This window comes from Mesoplodon bidens (assembly GCF_964165515.1).
Source record: "Mesoplodon bidens genome assembly, chromosome: 5".
Taxonomy (NCBI): Eukaryota; Metazoa; Chordata; class Mammalia; order Artiodactyla; family Ziphiidae; genus Mesoplodon; species Mesoplodon bidens.
In genome coordinates, this window is record NC_138161.1 from 82,372,053 (window position 1) to 82,386,602 (window position 14,550).

The following is a 14,550-nucleotide window of genomic DNA, read 5'->3' on the forward strand; positions in this document are numbered from 1 at the left end:
GTTTTCATTTGGATATATTATGTATTAATTAAACTTTATTTTAAAGTGGACATTTCCCTTTTAAATATACATACTTAGAGAAGATGGAAACTATTTTAACAAAGCATTCTTCTCTTCTATGATTTGTGGTAGATTGAATTATTGGCCCCAATTTTCATGCTTCCTTGTACCCTCAACTTTTGCTATGTGACTTTGCACCTACCTCTAGCAGTGGATTGTACTTCCCCACGACTTGGCTTTGTGCTCAGCTATATGACATACTCTGGCCAATGGAGTCTTACTACATGTGACACCTTCAAGTAAGGGCTGGAAATGTGCTTACCTGAGGACTTGCTGCCTTGTGCCTTGCCATTGCTATTAGAACAATAAGCCCAAATGGTCTGCTAGCCAAGGGATACAGGGAAGAGAGCTGCCTGGCCAGCCTATAGGCTTGCAACTTGAAGGACAGCCTCCTTGCTGAGCCCAAGCTAGATTAGCTGACTCTCTCAGCCAAGGTGTAATGATGTGAGCAAACCTGCTTAGATTTCCTGTTATGGGTAACAAAATTAACTGAGGGAACCAGCTACTGCTTCCCTAGATTCACCATATTTACCGCAAAGCCACATTTCCCTTTGGCTGCTCCCAGGAAATCAATGAGCAAGGTGGGACTACTATTCAGGCCCATTCCAGGGAGATACAGGTGTCTCCCAGTGGTCAACTTCGCCTTGAGGACTCCCTACTGGACCGTATTTTCCTTAGAACTGGGCTGTAGTATATAACTCTCCCTATCAAACCTTCTTTGCCTTCATCTTCACCTGGTTCAGACCTGAATTGTGATCTGAAGGCTCTCTCCACTTTCTCCTGCTTCCTCAAATTTATCCACCACAAGTGCTTCACAAATAAATCTCTAACATGTCTAATTGTCTCTTGGCATCTGCTTTTTGGAGATCAGAAATGAACACAAATTATAATGTAATTCGTATCAGGATCTCCCATGAATGCAAATTTCTTGAAGCATCACTTAGGTAGATTAGGAAGTGACGAATATCCAATGTATATCTTTTACTTCTGTACTATCATGCTTCCTTCCAGGCTGAGCTCTGAGTGGTTGTCCCTCTTCTCAAAGAGAATTAAGCCCCAGTGTGTGCACAGTGAATATTTTTAACCAACACATACTTAATTGACTTAATGCTTTCACCTAATTTCCTCATTCCCTTTGAGAAATATACCTATGAGAGCCCACTGCACGCGGAATGCTCAGTTCAGATGCATATTTTAAAAGTGTTAGTTTTATTTTTTCCCCACCTGTCATTACAGTTTTACCTATTACAGAAAGACTATGGCCTCAAACTGCTTTGCAAGTACCTTTAATTTCTTGTGTATTTTTAATGAAAGAAAAACTGGAAATCCTTAATAGTATAGTATATTTTTATGAAAGTTATCTGGACTTATATTGTTAGAATGTAAGAATCCAGACTCAAAAAGCTTTGTCCTTAACTTAAAATATTGTGATTTGACACATGTGTATATGCTTTAGGCTTAAATAAAATATTTATGCTATGAATATGTCTCATGATTTCCTTATTTGATCATATTTATATATACAAAATATTTATAGACCTTGAGAAGAGGACTTCCAACTCTTCTTTATGATTTATACTACAAACCCTCAGACCAGATCTTCTATAGATATAAATTTAAGTTTAAAATTATGTTTTATTTTGAAACATGGAGAACAAGAGGCATTTACCTCATATCCATCAGCATTATGGTTTCTGGAAAATGGATAAAAAGCCCCAAGTTGCATCCACCTTCTGCAAAGCTCTTCTGTGGTCTCAGCCACAAATCCACAGATATCTGCTCCAACCTAAATAACATACATATCTATTATTTACAGTGTAAGGATTCTCAGATTTTCCCAGAGCATCACATTTTATGCCTCAGCTGATTAATTTGCACTATCAATCTTTTTGTTTTACTGTCTTCATATACTCTTCCTTGGCCAAGTTTATTTTCCATTTTTGCCACATTACTTGACATTAATTGAATGTATAAAGCTAAAATTGTATTATTAAAATGTGTTGTGTCTTAATCAAAAACTCACCCCCTATAATTTGACTTTTCATATTTAAAATATATTACTGTAGGAGTAAAATAGTATAAAAAAATTGCCAGATGTATGCTGATATATAATTGCATTCCTCATCCTTCAAGGACCCTCCAGAAGAAAAAAACAAAACAAAACAAAACAAAAAAACATTATCCTTAACTTACTATCAATATTTATTGTTTATAAGCATTTCTTTATTTTTCTAAATAGTATATATGTATCTATAAACAATATATAACATTGTTTTGCATGCTTATTAACTTTGTATAGATGGCATGTTGTATGCATTACACTGTATTTCATTATTTCCTCAAAGTGTTACTTTTGTGAGATTCAAATATGTTAATATGGCTGTAGTTCTCTATTGTATGGGATCCCATCACTATAAAATATACTTCTATGAAGTGTCTATATAGGTTTCTTTGTGAATATGTAAAATGTAGTCTTATTTTGAAATATATATATATATATATGATTATTTTCCTGATTTATTGGAAATGTACATTGTTTAATCAAAACTGGTTGTTACCATTTATAAGCACAGTCACAGTACATAAAAGCTGCCATTGCTCTATTTTTTTGCCAATTTCTCATATTTTTAGACTTTTAATTTTTATCACCTATATATATTAAATGTATTTTACCAGAAGTTTTGCTTGCATTTCTCTGATTACTAGGAAAGTTGAGAATTTTTTTCATATTTTTATTGAATCCATATGGATTTCTCTTTCTATAGAATTGCTTGTATATATCCTTTGCTAATTTTTCTATTGTTTTTACCTTCTACAGATTTACAGTAGGTTCTTCAAATTAAATAATAATCATTTCTTGATTATATGAATTGCAAATATAATTTTCCCATAGTAGAAACATTTTATTTCTAACTTTTTAAGACAGACTTTTGATGAACAGAAGTTTTCATTTTGTTGTAACCAAATTAATGTATCTTTATTATTTGTGCCTTCTGTGTTCTGTTTATGACATTCTTCTCTTAACCTAATGCCATAAAGTTACCCACTTATATTTTTTTCTAAGATGTTTAAAGTTTAATTTTCACACATCGATTGGGTATGAGGTGAGACAGAGAGCCATTTTATTTTATTTTTTAAATGGATAATCAATTGTCCATATGAAAGGTTGATACTTTCCTCACTGATCTACAGTGATAGTGCTACCATTAAACAAATTTCCAATAATGTATGGGCCCATGACCTATTTTGCAATATTAATATATTTGAATATTCACAGTTAAGTATCATTGTGTTATATTATTATTTTATCTGGTAAGGCAAATACCTGTGCTGTTTTCTACTTCTTTAAATTGTATTGTCTTCCATATGAAGTTTAGAATAATCTTTTATATTCTTCAAATTCCCTGTATAGTTTAAATTAGAATATCACTGAATTTGGATAATAGTTTGGGGAGAATGCATATTTCTAGTATATTGAGACTTCTTTTCCATGAAAATGGTATATCTTTAATTTACTAAGTTATTAAAATTTCTCTCAAAAAATCCTACACTTAGTTTGAATATTTACTCCTGGTTATTGTTTATTAATTAGTTGCTATACTATATAACACCTTACCTTGAAATACATCTTAACATTGCTTATTTTTTTCCTCTTTTTTTGCACAAAACTTGCCATGTATTGGTCTATTTTATTCAAGCTTTCAGAGTCACTTTGTACTTTGTTAACTTTTCTCTAGAGACATTGCTTTCATTGCATTCATTTCTTCTCTTATTTTCATTACCTACATCTTTATGTTTATTCTGTTTTTCTTTTTCCATTTTCTTAATTCATGCCCTTCATTAATTAACATTCAACCCTTCTTTGTTTATAATCTAAGCATTTAAGGTCAAAATTTTTCTTCTAAATACCAATTTAGCTGATATCCCACAGTTCTGATATGAAGTACAATTGTTAGCTTTCAGTTTTAAGGTTTTCCTCTCTCATTTCCATTCAGTTTATTTTGGTGAATCATTTGGTAATATGTTTTTTTACTTTCCAAATTCAAGATGGTATGTATGTGTGTGTGGGTGTTAGCTTTTTTTTTTGTTGGTTTGTTTTTGGTTTTCATTTGGTTCAATGAATATAAAAGAATAAATGAACAACTATAATTTTCTAAATGTTTTACATTTATTTTGTTATGTAATGACACTCTTTAGTGTTGAATAACAACATTACTTAGTTCTTTTTTTTGCTTGATATAGAGACTTACCAGATTTCTTATGTTTAGAATTGCATATATAAATTTTCTCTGCTTTAAAAATTTGAAAATTTTCTCTGTCATTATTTTTTATCTTTTAAATAGAGGAAAGAGCTTTATTTTTTTTAACCTAAACTGACAGTCTAGTATTTTAAATATATCTAGACATTTGATATTTACTTTTATTACAATCCCAAATTCGGATTTTTCCCTACCATTTTCTCTGGTGCTTTATATTTATTATATATGCTTTGTGTATACTGACATTTGTTTTATGAATTAGTTTGATTTTTTTTTTTTTTTTTTTTTTTTGCGGTATGCGGGCCTCTCACTGTTGTGGCCTCTCCTGTTGTGGAGCACAGGCTCCGGACATGCAGGCTCAGTGGCCATGTCTCACGGGCCCAGCCACTCCACGGCATGTAGGATCCTGCCAGACCGGGGCACGAACCCATGTCCTCTGCATCAGCAGGCGGACTCTCAACCACTGTGCCACCAGGGAAGCCCAATTAGTTTGATTTGATTGAATTTTCTTCATTCTATTTTTCCATTCTAATGGCTTGAGTGTTACAGACATCATCCACAATCTTATTTTCCTCATAAATACCCTATGAATAAAGACTTAACTTTTCTGTCACATGCCTTTAATCATTTTACTGAAAATCATTGATGATAATACTACAAAATTAATTGTAATTTCAGTGTTTATAAATAACATGGTATAAGACCACTTACCAAAGGTATTCCAAACAAACCAAACTCCAGCATTCCTGTAATAGACCATTCCATTTGTTCCCAAGAAGCAGTATTGTCTCCTAACCAATGTGCAGCATAGCTTCCAGATCCAGCAAAAGTTGACCGGGAGAGAATAAAGCTTCTTTTATTAGGAAAAACTTTTTGTACAGCTCTAGAAACAAAATCAAATCAATAAATAACATTTACTTTAAAATAATATTGATTTTATAAATTCTAAAATCTTAATTTCAATGCATGTATTACAGCTCCTAGAGCCAAGCCATAATATTTGCAACTATTTTATCAATATTTTATATTAATTTTGAATTTAGCTATAAATATTTACTTAGTTAAACACATTCTGATCAAACACAGAGAAAAGAAATCTTCTAGAAAATATTTAAACTTTGAATAATATTCTTTACCAAATTAAACATGTGCTTTTGTATCCACTCAATATTTGTTTTTGAAATGTGTGATTTAAACCCATTGAAATATCTTTACAATACAAAATATAGTAATCTGAACTTGAACACAATACACATTTTTGTGGTTCAATGATGTTAATTATACCTTAATATCTGCATTTTCAAATATTATCAAGCAATGTTGAAATAAAACTAATATATTTGAGAGGCATTTTATTTTGTTTTTAGAAGTTCATCATCCACAAATATTGGCATTATTCATCTCACCACTACTGGTACCTGAATGTTGTTGACAAAATTTTCCATAATTGGAAAATAATCAGAAAAAAGATATAAAAGTTAATTCAGTATCTAAAGTTATCCAGACTACCATAGTAAAAGTATAATAGTATTCTCATGTGCGTTTTCTATAATATTACTTATATATGAACTATAGTGTTCTTTTTTCTTTCTAGAATTTATTTACTTATACTCTATGACATATAATGTTCTCTTAAGTAAACAAACACTATGAAGATACTGTATAAAATTTTGATATCATGGTATGATCTCGGACCAAATATGGTTTTGAATTAAAACTTGAATACACTTTATTATGAGAAAATTTTAAATTTATAGACACAGAATCTGTTTTTTTATTAACTATAGCATATAGGTCCTTATACTATGCTTGGAAAATAGTAGGCAGTCAATATATGATTGTCCCCTTCCTTTGTTTTGTATCATGCTGCTTTTTTATATAAAGCAACACATTCCATTAGAGAATTACTTTGTGAGATAATACATAGAAAGCTATATATTAATTGAAACTCTTCTCATTTTTTGTTATTTATTTATTTTTAACACTTTTATTGGAGTATAATTGCTTTACAGTGGTGTGTTAGTTTCTGCTATATAACAAAGTGAATCAACTATATGTATACATATATCACCATATCACCTCCCTCTTGCCTCTCACTCATACACCCCCATCCCACACCTCCATGTGGTCACAAAGCACCAAGCTGATCTCCCTGTGCTGTGCAGCTGCTTCCCACTAGCTATCTATTTTACATTTCGTAGTGTATATATGTCAATGCCACTCTCTCACTTCGTCCCAGCTTATCCTTCCCGCTCCCTGTGTCCTCATGTCCATTCTCTACATCTGTGTCTCTATTCCTGTCCTGCCCCTAGGTTCTTCAGAACCATTTTTTTCTTAGATTCCATATATATGTGTTAGAATACGGTATTTGTTTTTCTCTTTCTGACTTACTTCACTCTGTATGACAGACTCTACATCTACCTACCTCACAACAAATAACTCAAGTTCATTTAGTTTTATGGCTGAGTAATATTCCATTGCATATATGTGCCACATCTTCTTTATCCATTCTTCTGTCAATGGACACTCAGGTTGCTTCCATGTCCTGGCTATTGTAAATAGAGCTGCAATGAACATTATGGTACATGACTCTTTCTGACTTCTTGTTTTCTCAGGATATATGCAGAGTAGAGGGAATGCTGGGTCGTATGGTAGTTCTATTTCTAGTTTTTTAAAGGAACCTCCATACTCTTCTCCATAGTGGCTGTATAAATTTACATTCCCACCAACAGTGCAAGAGGGTTCCTTTTTCTCCACACCCTCTCCAGCATTTAGTGTTTGTAGATTTTTTGATGATGGACATTCTTACTGGTGTGAGGGGATACCTCACTGTAGTTTTGATTTGCATTTCTCTAAAGATTAGTGATGATGAGCATCCTTTCATGTGTTTGTTGGCAATCTCTATATCTTTTTCTGGAGAAATGTCTATTTAGGTCTTCTGCCCATTTTTGGATTGGGTGGTTTGATTTTTTTAATATTGAGCTTCACGAACTACTTGTAAGTTTTGGAGATTAATCCTTTGTCAGTTGCTTCATTTGCAAATATTTTCTCCAATTCTGACGGTTTTCTTTTCATCTTGTTTATGGTATCCTTTGCTGTGCAAAAGTTTTAAGTTTCATTAGGTCCCACTTGTTTATTTTTGTTTTTATTTCCATTTCTCCAGGAGGTGGGTCAAAAATGCTTTCACTATGATTTACGTCACAGAGTCTTCTGCCTATGTTTTCCTCTAACAGTTTTATAGTGTCTGGCCTTACATTTAGGTCTTTAATCTATTTTGAGTTTATTTTTGTATATGGTGTTAGGGAGTGTTCTAATTTCATTCTTTTACCTGTAGGTGTCCAGTTTTCCAAGCACCATTTATTGAAGAGGCTGTCTTTTCTCCAACATATATTCTTGCCTCCTTTATCAAAAATAAGGTGACCATATGTGCGTGGGTTTATCTCTGGGATTTCGATCCTGTGCCATTGACCTATATTTCTGTTTTCATGCCAGTACCATACTGTCTTGATTACTGTACCTTTGTAATATAGTCTGAAGTCTGGGAGCCTGATTCCTCCAGCTCCCCTTTTCTTCCTCAAGATTGTTTGGCTCTTCAGGGTCTTTTGTTTTTCCATACAAATTGTTAAATTTTTTTATTCTACTTCTGTGAAAAATGCCATTGGTAGTTTGATAAGAATTCTAGTGAATCCATAGATTGCCCTGGATATAGTCATTTTCACAATGTTGATTCTTCCAACCCAAGAACATGGTATATCTCTCCATCTGTTTGTATCATCTTTAGTATCTTTCATCAGTGTCTTCTAGTTTTCTGCATACAGGTCTTTTGTCTCCCTAGGTAGCTTTATTCCTAGGTATTTTATTATTTTGTTGCAGTGGTAAATGGGAGTGTTTCCTTAATTTCTCTTTCAGATTTTTCATCATTAATATCTAGGAATGCAAGAGATTTCTGTGCATTAATTTTGTATCCTGCTACTTTACCAAATTCATTGATTAGCTTTATTAGTTTTCTGGTAGCATCCTTAGCATTCTCTATGTATAGTATCATGTCTTCTGCAAACAGTGACAGCTTTACTTCTTCTTTTCTGATTTGGATTCCTTTTATTTATTTTTCTTCTCTGTTTGTTGTAGGTAAAACTTCCACAACAGTGTTGAATAATAATGGTGAGAGGGGAAAACCTTGTTTTGTTCCAGATCTTAGAGGAAATGGTTTCAATTTTTCACCATTGAGAATGATGTTGGCTATGGGTTTGTCATATATGGCTTTTATTGTGTTGAGGTAGGTTCCCTCTATGCCTACTTTCTGGAGGGTTTTTATCATAAGTGGGTTTTGAATTTTGTCAAAAGTTTTTCTGCATCTATTGAGATGATCATATGGTTTTTCTCCTTCAATTTGTTATAATGGTTTATCACTTTGATTGATTTGCATATATTGAAGAATCCTTGCTTTCCTGGGATAAACCCCACTTGATTATGGTGTATTATCCTTTCAATGTGTTCTTGGATTCTGTTTGCTAGTATTTTTTTAGGATTTTTGCATCTATGTTCATCAGTGGTATTGGTCTGTAGTTTCCTTTCTTCGTGACATCTTTGTCTACTTTTGGTGTCAAGGTGATGGTGGCCTCATAGAATGAGTTTGGGAGTGTTCCTTCCTCTGCTATGTTTTGGAAGAGTTTGTGAAGGATAGGTGTTAGCTCTTCTCTATATTTTTTATAGAATTCGCCTGTGAAGCCATCTTGTTCTGGGGTTTTGTTTGTTGGAAGATTTTTAATGACAGTCTCAATTTCAGTGCTTGTGATTAGTGTGTTTATATTTTTTTATTTCTTCCTGGTTCAGTCTTCGAAGGTTGTGCTTTTCTAAGAATTTGTCCATTTCTTCCAGGTTGTCCATATTATTAGCATAGACTTGCTTGTAGTAATCTCTCATGATCCTTCATATTTCTGCAGTGTCACTTCTCCTTTTTCATTTCTAATTCTATTGATTTGTGGTTTTTTCCTTCTTTCCTTGATGAGTCTGGCTAATGGTTTATCAATTTTGTTTATCTTCTCAAAGAACCACATTTTAGTTCTATTGATCTTTGCTAACTTTCCTTATTTCCTTTTCATTTATTTCTGATCTAATCTTTATGATTTCTTTCCTTTTGCCAACTTTGCAGGCTTTTTTTTGTTGTTGTTGTTCTTCTTTCTTTAATTGCTTTAGGTGTAAGGTTAGGTTGTTTATTTGAGATATTTCTTCTTTCTTGGGGTAGATTTCTCTTGCTATAAACTTCCCTGTTAGAACTGCTTTTGCTACATCCCATAGCTTTTGGGTCATAGTGTTTTCATTGTCATTTGTTTCTCAGTATTTTTTTATTTCGTCTTTGATTTCTTCAGTGAGCTTTTAGTTATTTAGTAGCATATTTTTTCACTTCCATGTGTTTTTTCTTGTTTTTTGTGTTTTTTTTCAGTTTTTGTCATCTAATTGATATCTAATCTTGTAGCACTTTGGTCGGAAAAGATACTTGATATGATTTCAATTTTCTTAAATTTACCAAGGCTTGATTTGTGACCCAGGATATAATCTATACTGGAAATGTTCCATCAGAACTTGAGAAGAAAGTGTATTCTGTTGTTTTTTGGATGGAATGTCCTATAAATATCAATTAAGTCCATGTTGTTTAATGTATCATTTAAAGCTTGTATTTCTTTATTTATTTTCATTTTGGATGATCTGTCCATTGGCGAAAACGGAGTTTTAAAGTCCCCAATTATGACTGTGTTACTGTCGATTTCCCTTTTTATGGCTGTTAGTATTTGCCTTATGTATTGAGGTGCTCCTATGTTGGGTGCATATATATTTACAATTGTTATATCTTCTTCTTGGATTAATCTCTTGATCATTATGTTGTGACCTTCCCTGCCCCTTGTAATAGTCTTTGTTTTAAATCTATTTTGTCTGATATTAGAATTGCTACTCCAGATTTCTTTTGATTTCCTTTTGCATGGTATATCTTTTTCCATCCCCTCACTTTCAGTCTTTATGTGTCTGAACAGTGTCTCTTGTAGAAAGCATATATACAGGTCTTGTTTTTTGTATCCATTCAGCTGGTCTATGTCTTTTGGGTGGAATATTTAATCCATTTATTTTTAAGGTAGTTATTTATATATATGTTGCTATTACCATTTTCTCAATTGTGTCATTTTTGTTATTTTAAGTATTGTCCTTCTCTGTGTTTCCTGCCTAGAGAAGTGCCTTTAGCATTTTTTGTAAAGCTGGTTTAGTGGTACTGAATTCTCTTAAGTTTTTCTTCTCTGTAAAGGTTTTAATTTCTCTGTCGAATATGAATGAGATCCTTGCTGGGTAGAGTAATCTTGGTTGTAGGTTTTTCCTTTTCATCACTTTAAATATGTCCTGCCACTCCCTTCTGACTTTCAGAGTTTCTGTTGAAAGATCAGCTGTTAACTTTATGGAGATTCCTGTGTATGTTATTTGTTGTTTTTCCCTTGCTGCTTTTAGTATTTTTTTATTTTTTATTTAATTTTTGATAGTTTGATTATTGTGTGTCTTGACGTATTTCTCCTTGGATATATACTGTATGGGACTCTCTGTGCTTCCTGCACTTGATTGACTATTTCCTTTCCCATATTAGGGAAATTTTCAAGTATAATCTCTTCATATGTTTTCTCAGTCTCTTTCTTTTTCTCTTCTTCTTCTGAGACCCTTATAATTCTAATGTTGGTTCGTTTATTGTTGTCCCAGAGGTCTCTGAGACTGTCTTCAATTATTTTCATTCTTTTTTTCTTTATTCTGTTCTGAGGTAACTATTTCTACTATTTTATCTTCCAGGTCACTTATCCATTCTTCTTCCTCAGTTATTCTGCTATTGATTCCTTCTAGAGAATTTTCAATTTCATTTATTGTCTTGTTTATCTTTTTTTTTTTTGCTCTTTAGTTCTTCTTGGTCCTTGTTAAACTTATTTTTGTTTGTTTTTTCTCCATTCTATTTCTCAGAGTTTGGATATTTTTACTATCATTACTGTGAATTCTTTTTCCACTAGACTGCCTATTTCCTCTTCATTTGTTTGGTCTGGTGGGTTTTTACCTTGCTCTTTCATCTGCTCTGTGTTTCTCTGTCTTCTCATTTTGCTTCACTTACTGTGTTTGGAGTCTCCATTTCACAGGCTGCAGGTTTGTAATTCCCGTTGTTTTTGCTGTCTGCCCCCAGTGGCTAAGGTTGGCTCAGTGTGTTTTGTAGGCTTCCTAGTGGAGGTGAGTTGTGTCTGTGTTCTGGTTGATGAGGCTGGATCTTATCTTTCTGGTGGACAGGACAGCGTCCAGTGGTGTGTTTTGGGGTGTCTGTGACCTTATGATTTTAGGCTGCCTCTCTGCTAATGGGTGGGTCTGTGTTCCTGTCTTGCTAGTTGTTTGGCATACAGTGTAGAGCACTCTAGCTTGCTGGTCATTGAGTGGAGCTGGGTCTTAGCATTGAGATGGAGATCTCTGGGAGAGCTTTTGCCATTTGACATTACATGGAGCCAGGAGGTCTCTGGTGTACCTTGTCCTGAACTTGGCTCTCCCACCTCAGAGGCACAGGCCTGACACCATGCTGGAGCACCAAGACCCTGTCAGCCACACAACTCAGAAGAAAAGTGAGAAAAAAAAGATATAAAGAAAGAAAAAATAAAATAAAATAGTTAGTAAAATTAAAAAATTATTAAAAATAAAAAATAAAAAGTAATAGAAAAAGCAAAATAAAAAAAAGAAAAATGATGAGAGCAACCAAACCAGAAAAGCAGTCCACCAATGATAACAAGTGCTAAAAACTATACTAAAAAAAAAGAGAGAACCCTAGAACAAATGGTAAAAGCAAAGCTATACAGACAAAATCACACAAAGAAGTATACACATACACACTCACAAAAAGAGAAAAAGGAAAATAGATATATATATCTATATATAAAAAAAGGAAGAAACCAAATCAATAAACAAATCTACCAATGATAATAAACTCTAAATACTAAAGTAAGATAGCATAAATCCAGAAACCAATTAGATGCAGAAAGCAAACCCCAAGCCTACAGTTGCTCCCAAAATCCACCATCTCAATTTTGGGATGATTCGTTGTCTATTCTGGTATTCCACAGATGCAGGGCACATCAAGCGATTGTGGAGATTTAATCTGCTGCTCCTGGGGCTGCTGGGAGAAATTTCCCTTTTTCTCTTCTTTGTTTGCACAGCTCCTTGGGTTCAGCTTTGGATTTTGCCCTTCCTCTGCATGTAGGTCACCTGAGGGTGTCTGTTCTTTGCTCAGACAGGATGGGGTTAAAGTAGCAGCTGATTAGGGGTCTCTGGCTCACTCAGACCGGCAGGGTAGGAGGGGTATGGAATGCAGGGCGAGCCTGCAGTGGCAGAGGCCGGTGTGACAGTGCAACAGCTGGAGGCATGCCATATGTTCTCTCGGAGAAGTTGTCTCTGAAACATGGACCTGGGCAGTGGCAGGCACACAGGCTTCCAGGAGGGGAGCTGTGGATTGTGATCTGTGCTTGCACACAGGCTTCTTGGTAGCTGCAGCAGCAGCCTTAGTGTTTCATACTCGTCTCTGTTGTCCATGCTGATAGCTGTGGCTCACGCCCATGTCTGGAGCTCGTTGAGGCAGTTCTCTGAATCCCCTCTGCTGTTGCACCCTGAAACAATGGTCTCTTGCCTCTTAGCTAGTGCAGATATTTTCCCTGATTCCCTCCCAGCCAACTGTGGTGCACTAGCTCCCTTCAGGTTGTGTTCACACAGCCAACCCTTGTTCTCTCCCTGGGATCTGACTTCCGAAGCTGGAGCCTTAGCTTCCAGCCCCCACCCATCCCAGCAGGTGAGCAGACAAGCTTCTCAGGCTGGTGAGTGTTGGTAGGCGCTGATCCTCTGTGTGGGAATCTCTCAGCTTTACCCTTTACACACCTATTGCTGCACTCTCCTCCAAGGCTCCAGAGCTTCCCCCCACCACCTTCCATCGCCACCAGTGAAGGGGTTTCCTAGTGTGTGGAAACTTTTCCTCCTTCACAGCTCCCTCCCAGAGGTGCAGGTCCTGTCCATATTCTTTTGTCTCTGTTTTTTCTTTTTTCTTTTGCCCTACCCAGGTACGTGGGGAGTTTCTTGCCTTTTGGGAAGTCAGAGGTCTTCTGCCAGTGTTCAGTAGGTGTTTTGTAGGAGTTGTCCAACATGTAGATGTATTTCTGATGTATTTGTGGGGAGGAAGGTGATCTACACGTCTTACTCCTCCACCATCTTGAAGGTCTCCCAGGCTGGCTCTAGGTATCTTTTTGATTTCCTCTTTGATTTCTTCAGTGATCTCTTATTTTGTAGCATATTGTTTAGCTTCCATGTGTTTGTATTTTTTACAGTTATTTTTTCCTGTAATTGATATCTAGTTTCATAGTGTTGTGGTCAGAAAAGATACTTGATATGATTTCCATTTTCTTAAATTTACCAAGGCTTGATTTGTGACCCAAGATATGATTTATCCTGGAGAATGTTCCATGAGCACTTGAGAGAAAGTGTATTCTGTTGTTTTTGGATGGAATGTCTTATAAATATCAATTAAGTCCATCTTATCTAATGTGTCATTTAAAGCTTGTGTTTCCTTATTTTCATTTTGGATGATCTGTCCATTGGTGAAACTGGGGTTTTAAAGTCCCCTACTATTATTATAGTATTATTATACTATATTAAATATATATTATTATACTAATATTATACTATTATTATTGTGTAACTGTCCATTTCCCCTTTTATGGCTGTTAGCATTTGCCTTATGTATTGAGGTGCTCCTATGTTGGGTGCATAAATATTTACAATTGTTCTTGGATTGATCCCTCAATGATTATGTAGTGTCCTTCCTTGTCTCTTGTAATAGTCTTTATTTTAAAGTCTATTTTATCTGATATGAGAATTGCTACTCCAGCTTTCTTTTGATTTCCATTTGCATGGAATATTTTTTTCATCCGCTCACTTTCAGTCTGTATGTGCCTCTGGGTCTGAACTCTTGTCTCTTGTAGACAGCATATATACAGGTCTTGTTTTTGTATCCATTCAGCCAGTCTATGTCTTTTGGTTGGAGCATTTATTCCATTTACTTTTAAGGTAATTATTGATATGCATGTTCCTATTACCATTTTCTTCATTGTTTTGGGCTTATTTTTGTAGATCTTTTCCTTATCTTGTGTTTCCTGCCTAGAGATGTTCCTTTAGCATTTGTTGTAAAGCT

The 14,550-nt window shown here is 34.6% G+C and overlaps 1 protein-coding gene across 1 annotated transcript in view; it reads right to left on the reverse strand.

Annotated features, from left to right (window-relative positions):
* The window catches only part of SI (sucrase-isomaltase), a gene marked incomplete at its 5' end in the record, with an annotated part of 105,769 nt that overhangs the window by 56,934 nt on the left and 34,285 nt on the right, over positions 1-14,550 (reverse strand). Inside the window, 2 exons of the mRNA XM_081236043.1 lie at positions 1,730-1,846; positions 5,031-5,202. Coding sequence (XP_081092169.1) covers positions 1,730-1,846; positions 5,031-5,202 — 289 coding nt within the window. The remainder of the gene's footprint in view (positions 1-1,729; positions 1,847-5,030; positions 5,203-14,550) is intronic.